Source organism: Coffea arabica, chromosome 3c (assembly GCF_036785885.1).
Source record: "Coffea arabica cultivar ET-39 chromosome 3c, Coffea Arabica ET-39 HiFi, whole genome shotgun sequence".
NCBI classification, from domain to species: domain Eukaryota; kingdom Viridiplantae; phylum Streptophyta; class Magnoliopsida; order Gentianales; family Rubiaceae; genus Coffea; species Coffea arabica.
Genome location: NC_092314.1, coordinates 8,471,163 through 8,481,772, shown reverse-complemented (window position 1 = coordinate 8,481,772; position 10,610 = coordinate 8,471,163). Strand labels below are relative to the sequence as shown.

General features: G+C 37.9%; 1 protein-coding gene and 1 non-coding gene across 2 annotated transcripts; one reads left to right on the top strand and one right to left on the bottom strand.

The window, feature by feature from the left end:
* Window positions 1–3,876: 3,876 nt before the first annotated feature.
* On the bottom strand, window positions 3,877–6,297 carry LOC140037784 (uncharacterized). The gene is made up of 4 exons (XM_072082905.1): window positions 5,997–6,297; window positions 5,065–5,783; window positions 4,632–4,767; window positions 3,877–4,517 (listed from the first exon to the last, which is right to left on the bottom strand). The coding sequence occupies exons 1-4, from the start codon at window positions 6,295–6,297 to the stop codon at window positions 3,877–3,879; spliced, it is 1,797 nt and encodes a 598-aa protein (XP_071939006.1).
* LOC113736161 (small nucleolar RNA R71) lies at window positions 5,819–5,925 on the top strand. Its single transcript, XR_003459651.1, has one exon. It is a non-coding gene; the product is annotated as a small nucleolar RNA R71 (small nucleolar RNA).
* Window positions 6,298–10,610: the final 4,313 nt, after the last annotated feature.

The window sequence follows — 10,610 nt, the reverse complement described above, 5'->3', positions numbered from 1 at the left end:
AACTAACTCACAAAGCACAATTCAATAAAAATAGCAATTGATAAAAGTTCTACCCAAAGGATCAACTGCTCAGGCACGGTCCAATTAAATGATCATCGATGCAAAGATATTTCATCTATTCCTTGCTAGGTTGGTTATAGTTATCAATAAGCTCTGACAACCAGTTCTTCCTTACTTTTTCGACAGTCAAGGTACGACCATTGACTGCTTCTCTAACCAGATAACAACCCTAGGTACGACCGTAGGAATTTAATTACCCAATTGCATTAAAACTAGAAGAACCCAACCCTAACCAATAAACACGCTAAGAGGGTTTATTTAAATTAGATATTGTGTTTCCCCATCATAAAACCAATTATGGTGGTTGCCACGTGGTGTTAACTAAATGAACAATTACGGATTCTATTTAATTAACGTGGCAGTAGGCTATTAAATTAAATCAAATACCCAGCCGTTGATATTCAATTAATAAAATACCCATGAACAATTAATTCAGGAAACGCACGAATAACAATAAATTGGGAGAAATAATGAACATTCGGTTAGATCTCACAGATGTGATGGACCGCGCCCTTGCGCCAACCTTTGGGTAGAGGGGGGAATTAGCCGCTCCTCATCATGTCAAGCTCACGCAATTTAATTGATTTCATCCCCGCAAACATCAAAGAATCTGGATTGGTGAAGTAGCACAGATGGAAAAAAATGAAAAGTCTCGCTTGACTCTGCGTGGGAGTCCGTACTGGATTCCCCAAGTTCAATGCCAAAACCAACGGAAGTTGAATAAATTCGAAAGCGAAAAGCAAAGGAGTCAGACGCAGACGCCAAAAACAAGGGAAAGAAAAGTCTTCTGTGTCTGACCCTATTCGGCCGCAGAAGAAACAAAAGAAAAATAAAAGCGTCTGACAAATCTTCCCCTCAGAAAAGTAGAAAAAGAAAAACTAACGCTAAGAGTAGTGATGCTTTGAATCTTGCTTTTTCCTTTCTTTATAGCCGCCGCAGGAACTCTCAGACGTCTAGCCCAATTCAAAAGCTAGCCTTTTGGAGTTTTTATCCCATGCTTTTCGCGGTTCACGTGGACTGCAGTCCGGCTTTCGGTTTCGTCCACCTTCTAAGGCGTGGCCACGCCCTGAGACGAAAAGTCTTCTGGAAATTTACCCCGCGAGATCATTTTTCATGCCTATCACCTACAATTCACACAAATATCGAATATGAGTGAAATTCCAATTCTTAGTACCGTGAATAGCCAAAATTAGGACAAAATAACAGTGCAAAATACGCCAAATAACCGTTCTATCAAATCCCCCCACACCTAAACAATGCTTGCCCTCAAGCATTTCGGAGCTCAGAAGTACAACCAAGAGAGCAGAGGTCATGTAGTAGTCTATACTAACACAAGCACCTCAGATCCTTGACAGTATTACCAAAGGTAGAACACACCGGACATGTTGTAATTCAAAGAATCTATATGAATACTAGGAACGCTCAATTCAACATCACGGAATGCCATTACCATAGGCTTGCACATTTATCACATCTCCACCACTTAAAAGTGAACCAAACACATAAATCAAAGGGACTTTAATAGGGTTGTAATGGGGTTCAGGTGAAAGGCGGGTGAAGAAGGTATAGATAGGGGGTAAAGTGTCAAAAGAATGTCCGAAACTCACCAATAACCACAGTGCTTTACCGGAGGAGTTTCACAAACAAGGCAGTTTCCATTTGCTGTACACCCTGTACAAGTGCCCCAAAAATTTTTTTTTTTTTTTTTTCTAGAACTGCTCGCAAGGCGTGGGCACGCCTTGTAGCCCATAGTCCTCTGGTCACGAGGTCTCTTCAGGATTTTTTTTTCTTTTTTTTTTTAAGGAGAAAGTCCTGTAAGGCGTGGGCACGCCCTGTAAGCCAAAGTCCTCTGGTCAGTGGCCTTTTTCCAATTTCCCCTCCTTTATACAAGGATAGCATCATATAGCTCCTAATCTAACAGCACATGCAACCCCAATTTTGTTTGCTTTGCACAAATGATGGATTTCAGACATCCCGTGACAACACAGGGATAAACAAGAAAGTTTAAAGAGATCTTGGATTAACAAACACGGATAACAACCAGAAACGAAGGACAAAAGCTCAAATTGGTTCACTATTGGGAGATAAGATGAGGGCTTGATTTTTTTAGATAGCTAAAGAGGGTTAAATCCTAAATGCCCTTATCATTTCAAATGCATCCAATTCAACAAAAATGTGGCCTTGACATGTATAAATTAGCAAGTTCTAGAATGCCAATACCATGTGTGATATCCACTCAATCAAACAAAAATAGAGCAAACAAGAATAATGTGCTCATATAAGGCTCAAAAGCTCCCCCAAAAGTTACAAGAATGGGTCAATTCCAGCATATTCAACATTCAACGACACTGCCAAGGGAAACAAAATGCACAGCTAGTATATTCGACCACATACCCACTCACTTTGATTGTGTCATTCATCACAGCAACATGCCATAATACTAACAAGCATAGAAATAGCCAAAAAGCCGCCTAACTACAATGTTTTCATTTTTTTTTCATTTTTTTTGTTTTTTTTTTTGTTTTTGTTTTTTTGTTTTTTTTGAGTAACAAAGAAAAAAGAAATAATGGAAGCCACTAATCCCCCCACACCTAAAACCTACATTGTCCTCAATGTAGAAAAGACAAATGAAGTATTAGGGGAAAAGAAAAGAAACTTCCCTGACTACCGGGGAGAGAAAGTGAGACACTAAGGCGGAGGAGGTGAGACGGCTGCGTGCACAAGGTGGTGTGGTGGCGGCGGACGCAACACCAACAGGAAGGAGAAGACTGAAGTTTCTTTTTCGGAAGAGTTGGAAGGCGTGGGCACGCCTTAGAAGTTATAGTCGTCTGACCGTCAATTCCAAAACTCCATTCCTTAGGTGTGATGACCTAGTGTGGGCATGCCTAACTGCCAACTTCCTGTCACAAAATAACAACCCACTAAATGACACTAACACTTAACAAAAACTTCAAAAATATAAGAAAACTAAAACAAAAGAAGTCTTGGGTTGCCTCCCAAGCAGCGCCTTTCTTTAATGTCTTTGGCTAGACATAGCACCACTCTTTAGTCTGGATGTAATTAGGACTGTCAATGGGGTTGGGCCAGCCCGAGCTCGGCTCGTTCGATCCTACAGAAAGCCCGATGATCCCGATCATTTAGTGAGCCGGTCTGAGTTTGAGCCTAAAAATTAGGCCCGAATTAAATGTGAGCTGAGCTTGGGCCTTATTAGGCTCAAACCCGATATAGGTCCGCCCCTTTAATTACCTATATATATAATATTTATATTTTGATATTATATATAATTATATATCCAAATATATTTTTACGAAATACTAAATATATATATAAATTACAAAACACAAAAATACATCTAAAGACTCTTTCATGAGCTTTCTTGAGAGTCAATATTAGTAATGCATAACTAAATCTCTAATTTTTCTTATTGGTTGAGTAAATTTTTGTATTGGCATATTATTGGTTGATTTTTTTTTGGTCTACAAACACAAAAATCATCAAGCATATTTGGATTTAAATCACAAGATTATAAAAAAAAGTTTCAACTTTTAAAGATGTATTGGCTTATGATCGCATGTTTTATTACTATTTTTCATGCATTTTAAATGGATTAAATATAAATATTGTTGAAAATTTTTTTGGTTTATATACTTTTTAAGAACTATTATTTGTTCATGTTTAGTTTTAATATTATAGTCTTGTAAATGTTAAATTAGTTTTACAACTTATAGTTATAGTAATTATATTAAGAAAATTAAGGAGTAATAAGTGAGTTTGGGCTAAACCCGATTAAGGCTCACAACCCGAATATTATGTGAGTTAAGTATGAGCTTCACATTTACGAATCCGAAACTCATAGCCCGAATCCCGAAAATGTTTCAAATTAAATGAGCTGAGCTTGAACTCATCAAAACCCGACTCATTAGGCCCGATTGACAGGCCTAGATGTAATTGAATTTTCCTTGTAATTGGTGGCCCTCCTCCAGGATCCACATGGCCATTGAGTGTAACTTTTTTCCTAAATTTTCTCTCCATGTTTACCTCATGAATTGCTTTCATCCTGTAGGACTTGTTCGCAGCAACCTTGGATTTACCCCTATAAGCAAACTTAGAAAATTCTTGCACAGAGGGATTAGTGGTATACATAGCAAACACAGAATGAGAGTTAACAGAATGTTTCATTGTATCAAAAATATTAAAGTGGACTATTTCTCCATCAAATTTCATCGTGAGAGTACCCTTACTAACATCAATTTTAGTTTGGCCAGTACTCAAAAATGGTCTTCCTAATATAATGGGTGATGGATTTGGGGCACTTCTATCATCCATGTAAAGCACATAAAAATCAGCAGGAAAAATTAATCCATTTACTTGCACTAAAACATCCTCAACTATCCCATCCGGATAAGCACATGTACAATCAGCCAATTGAATTATTATCCCCGTTTCTTTTAAAGGTCCTAAATTTAGGGAATCATAGATTGACTTAGGCATCACATTAATAGAAGCTCCTAAATCTATCATGGCATTTTTTATACTAGAATGACCAATCTTACAGGGGATAGCAAACATACCTGGATCTCCGCATTTGGGTGGGAGTTTCCTTTGAAGTACAGCTGATACATTCTCTCCCACCATCACTCTTTCATCACCCCTTAGCTTTCTTTTGTTAACACACAAGTCTTTCAAGAACTTTGCGTACTTGGGTACCTGCTTGATCGCGTCCAATAGGGGGATGTTTACTTGAACTTTGCGGAATACATCCAGGATTTCTTTTTCCTTTTCTGCCCTCTTTGTCTTTTCCAACCTACAAGGAAAAGGAGGTAAGTTAGATTTAATAGTGGGCGGAGAAGTAAAGGTTACCTTAGGATCCTTGCGAATACACCCTTCCTCTTCAATTTCTTTCTCTATCTCCTCTTCACTTTTGCTTTTTGAACTTTCCACTTTAGGCCCTTCCAGTTCCTTGCCACTCCTCAGCGTCATGGCACTTACATTCCTGGAATTTACCTCAGGTTGCGATGGTAGTTTCCCATAAACGTGGGACTCCAAGCGGTTGATGGCAGTTGCCAGTTGGCTTATTCGAACATCTTGGTCCTTCTTGTCAGCTTTGGTGTCCTGCTGGAGCTGCGCGGTATTCGCGGCCAAGGATCTGATCTCCTGTTGAAGTTGGGTAGTAGTCGTGGCTAGGCTTTTGACTAGGTCCTCCAGGGAGCTTCCTGAATTGGAGGACGAGGGTTGAGATTTTGGTTGCCATGGCTGGTGGAATCCTGGTGGACGATTCGGAAATGAACTTTGTTGCCTGTTCCCATAACTGAGATTGGGATGGTCCCTCCAGCCCGGATTGTACGTAGTAGAGTACGGGTCGTACTGTCTGCGGGGCGCGGGCACGCCTCCGACCATGTTTACCTGTTCCGCCCCGTCCTCTGGCAAAATGGGGCACGTGTCCGTGCAGTGGTCCATGCTAGTACAGATTCCACACACTTTCGCTCGCGGTGTGTCTCTCATGGCCAATTGTCTAACAACAGACGTCAATTCTGACAGTTGCTGCTGTATAGATGAAGTCTCTACCTCGTTGACTCTACGGGGAGGGTTGCTCTCACGTAAACCAAATTGCTGGGAGTTCTCTGCCATGGCTTCGATGAGCTCCCACGCTTCCCTCGGTGTCTTGTTTGCAAGTGCTCCCCCACTCGCAGCATCAATGATAATCCTATCGGTTGATTGGAGCCCTTCATAGAAGTATTGGATTAACAGTTGTTCACTAATTTGATGCTGCGGGCATCTAGTGCACAACTTGTTAAACCTTTCCCAGTATTCATACAAGGACTCACCGGGATATTGTTTAATGCCGCAGATCTCCTTCCTCAAACTCGCAGCCCGGGATGCAGGGAAGAATTTTTCCAAAAACTTCTTTTTTAACTATGCCCATGTGGTAATACTACCCGCTGGTAGGTAGTATAGCCAATCTTTTGCTGCATCCTTGAGAGAGAAGGGGAAAGCTCTAAGTCTTATCTGCTCCTCAGTCACCCCAGGAGGTTTCATGCTAGAGCAAACTATCTCGAACTCCTTGACGTGCTTGTGGGGTTCTTCGCCAGAGAGGCCATGGAAAGAAGGTAGGAGGTGAATCAACCCCGACTTCAGTTCGAAAGTAGTATTCTCAGCCAAAGTGGGGAATGTGATGCATAAGGGCTGGTGAGTCAGCTCCGGGGCAGCCAGCTCCCTCAATGTTTGGGTGTTGACCATGCTTACTTCGTCTTCCGCTAACTCGTTTGCAGCAAATAAGTGCCCTTCTTTTTGCCTCTTGGTCTCTTGCCTCCGCCTACGCGCTGCATTCTCAACCTCAAGATCGTATACCAATTCACCTGTGCGAGAAGAACGGGGTATAAACTAGCAAAAATACCAAGAAGAATAAAATAAAATAAAAACTGAATTTAAAAAGAAACAAATAATCCAAACGCCAACTCCCAGGCAACGGCGCCAAAAATTGACAGGTGCCGAACCTGTGCAATAATAATTACTAAAAAGTCCTAATTACCACCTCAATTAAATAATTATAGAACAAATCCAAGTACTGGAGCAGGGACCCTAGGTGTGCAATGGGTTACTTGATTCACCATGTTCCCGAAGAGTTTGCTTGATCCGATATACCGGATTTGTCTATAAAAATATTAATTTTGCATACAATGACAAGTAGGGTCGATTCCACAGGGAGCGGGTAGGAAATTAGTTCTTTCCAAATTAGTAGAACAAAATTGGGGGATTTTCAATGGGAGATAAATAAATAGAATAAAAGTAAAATAAAAATAAAGCGAACTAAATTCAGAACTAACTCACAAAGCACAATTCAATAAAAATAGCAATTGATAAAAGTTCTACCCAAAGGATCAACTGCTCAGGCACGGTCCAATTAAATGATCATCGATGCAAAGATATTTCATCTATTCCTTGCTAGGTTGGTTATAGTTATCAATAAGCTCTGACAACCAGTTCTTCCTTACTTTTTCGACAGTCAAGGTACGACCATTGATTGCTTCTCTAACCAGATAACAACCCTAGGTACGACCGTAGGAATTTAATTACCCAATTGCATTAAAACTAGAAGAACCCAACCCTAACCAATAAACACGCTAAGAGGGTTTATTTAAATTAGATATTGTGTTTTCCCATCATAAAACCAATTATGGTGGTTGCCACGTGGTGTTAACTAAATGAACAATTACGGATTCTATTTAATTAACGTGGCAGTAGGCTATTAAATTAAATCAAATACCCAGCCGTTGATATTCAATTAATAAAATACCCATGAACAATTAATTCAGGAAACGCACGAATAACAATAAATTGGGAGAAATAATGAAGATTCGGTTAGATCTCACAGATGTGATGGACCGCGCCCTTGCGCCAACCTTTGGGTAGAGGGGGGAATTAGCCGCTTCTCATCATGTCAAGCTCACGCAATTTAATTGATTTCATCCCCGCAAACATCAAAGAATCTGGATTGGTGAAGTAGCGCAGATGGAAAAAAATGAAAAGTCTCGCTTGACTCTGCGTAGGAGTCCGTACTGGATTCCCCAAGTTCAATGCCAAAACCAACGGAAGTTGAATAAATTCGAAAGCGAAAAGCAAAGGAGTCAGACGCAGACGCCAAAAACAAGGGAAAGAAAAGTCTTCTGTGTCTGACCCTATTCGGCCGCAGAAGAAACAAAAGAAAAATAAAAGCGTCTGACAAATCTTCCCCTCAGAAAAGTAGAAAAAGAAAAACTAAGGCTAAGAGTAGTGATGCTTTGAATCTTGCTTTTTCCTTTCTTTATAGCCGCCGCAGGAACTCTCAGACGTCTGGCCCAATTCAAAAGCTAGCCTTTTGGAGTTTTTATCCCATGCTTCTCGCGGTTCACGTGGACCGCAGTCCGGCTTTCGGTTTCGTCCACCTTCTAAGGCGTGGCCACGCCCTGAGACGAAAAGTCTTCTGGAAATTTACCCCGTGAGATCATTTTTCATGCCTATCACCTACAATTCACACAAATATCGAATATGAGTGAAATTTCAATTCTTAGTACCGTGAATAGCCAAAATTAGGACAAAATAACAGTGCAAAATACGCCAAATAACCGTTCTATCAATTTAATTAGTAAAAATTTCTTATATCCCATTTATAAAGAGCCAATAACTATCATTTACGATGTGGTTTATAATATATTTATTATATTCCATTCCGAAAGAGTCGATGAACCAAACATCAACTATAGTAATGATACACATTCCAGGTACTTGAACCAAACAAATGCATTGGAATGAATGACCTCATTCCAAATCCAAGATATCCGATTCCGAGTCCGAATCCGATTCTGATGTGCGAACCAAACGCCACCTTAGTCAAACTCAAATCCCTAAACAAGAATTGATCTTGAAACTATTGGAGATTTTGAATATAAATAAATGTGTGTACACACACATATATATATGTGTATGTATATGTGTGTGTGCATATGTCTACACACACACATGTATATAGACGACACACACACTACTAATACTTCATGTGCAAAGCACATGATTATATTATCTTAAAATGTAGCATTTTTTTTAGATATTATTAATAACCATCATACTTTAGCAATAGCATCACATGGTCTACTAAATCATTTATTTTACATTCATTATTTATATCCAATTTTGTCGGATAAGTCATCTAATCGTACATTATGTCTATAGATAATTAGGTGATTTGAGACATTAATCTAACCTTTTTCTCCTTTTCTCTTTTCTTTCAGTCTTGTAGATGACTTCAAATTGCTTACTAGTTCGCCTTCCCTACTTCTCTAAAACAAATTAAGCATCAGCAACGATAACTTTTTTGTCTCAAGATCACCTTTTCCCTAGTATCCATATTAAATTTTTTGACGATCTTGGAATTGGAATTGTCGGTAATAGAGAATTTTTCATTAACTGATAAGTTGGAAGTAAAATGGAAGGGATAGTTTTAGATGAAGTGCTTTATTATTTTAATTGTCACCATAATTCATATTTGTTACTTCGTTTTTTGTAACCAGCACCTTTATTGACTGTTATTGAAATGCAATTACTCTAATTATTGGAGAGGAAAGTACTTTGGGCATCACTAAAACTAAGACCAGATTTTGCTAACACTCAAGTCTAAAATTGATGATACTTTTAGTATCAAAATATCTACATCTATATCTATATTTTTGTAAATCTATTTGACTCAAGTGACCTTAATGTTCTCTCTTACGACATTTGAATTGAATTTTGTAAATTTTTTGGGTAATATTTATCATTCTTTATGCCATATTATGATTTTTTCAGCTTTGTCCAGATTCTTTTAATTTTTTTTACTACTAATTTTGACTTGTAAATAATCCATAGTGCTATTTCAGTTATAAGACTATCTTTTAACATGAGTGTTAAATTTTTAATTCACATTACTCAAAGAGATGCTTAATTTTTGTAACCGTTATCAAGAATCATATTGATTGCTATTGATTATCATTGAAATGTAGTAAAATGTTTCTAATTATTGGAGAAGAAAGTAGTTTTGGTATCACAAAAACTAGAACCAAATTTTGCTTACACTCCTAACTAACTAAAACTCATAGTACTAAAATCAAATTGAGACATTGGGTGCAACATACAAAATTCTTCATCTTCTTCTGAATTGGATATATACAACTCATTATTTCATCTACATGCTCAATGTTTCTCAACTCAATTTTTTTCCTTTTTGAATCAATATGGTATGATATAATGTAGTGAATTTAATTATTAAGTAACATTTTATCTTGTCATCAACCATTATTTTCTATGATGAATTTCAATCATCATAAATCATAAGAGTATAGTATGAAACTTCCATCATCAATTAATAAGAGTATAATTAGAATAACAAAAACTAAGAACACAGTAATACTTACACTCAAGGTGCCAAAACTCACGATAATTTTATCATAGTTAACGATTAATGATTAATGAATATATATATATATATATATATATATATATTTAGCCGTATACAAAGGCAAAGGCCTAGGCTTTAAGGAATTGGAGTCTTAAACCGAGATTATGAAAAGCTTGAGGTTTGAATTGAACTTGAGAAAAGGTTCAAACAGCTCGAGAAGGGCATTTGATTAGGCTGCTCACGAAGTGCTTGTGAGCTGCTCGGTTTGCGAGATGAAAAACCTGTTAAAATAGAACAAGGGAGATGACGGTAAGAAAGCAACAATGACGGCTGACCACTGACCACTAGATTAGATTAGCTTCAAGTATTTGACTATGTTTTCAGAACTGGACCGGATAGTGACTCGGTCGAGGTCAGGGGTCAGGGGTCAATGGGTTTGACCGGGGGTCGATAGGGGTCGAACCGGATGATGTCATAAATAAAAATTATTTAAAAATTAAAATATTATATATATATATAATATCTAATAATATATTGATATTAATAAAGGTATATTCATATATATTTGATGTTTCAAATATATTTAACAAGAAAATACAAAGAAATTAGAACAATCAAGTAGCAATTTATATTATTTAATAAA

Bases quoted from the DNA above. Each gene is read 5' to 3' on its own strand.
- LOC140037784 (XM_072082905.1), bottom strand. From the start codon at position 6,297: ATGGTCAACACCCAAACATTGAGGGAGCTGGCTGCCCCGGAGCTGACT. The intron at 5,784-5,996 runs GTAGTATTACCA...ACTTCTATGAAG, and splicing joins GCTATACTACCTACCAGCGG to GGCTCCAATCAACCGATAGG. The intron at 4,768-5,064 runs GTAAATTCCAGG...GCGATCAAGCAG, and splicing joins AACTACCATCGCAACCTGAG to GTACCCAAGTACGCAAAGTT.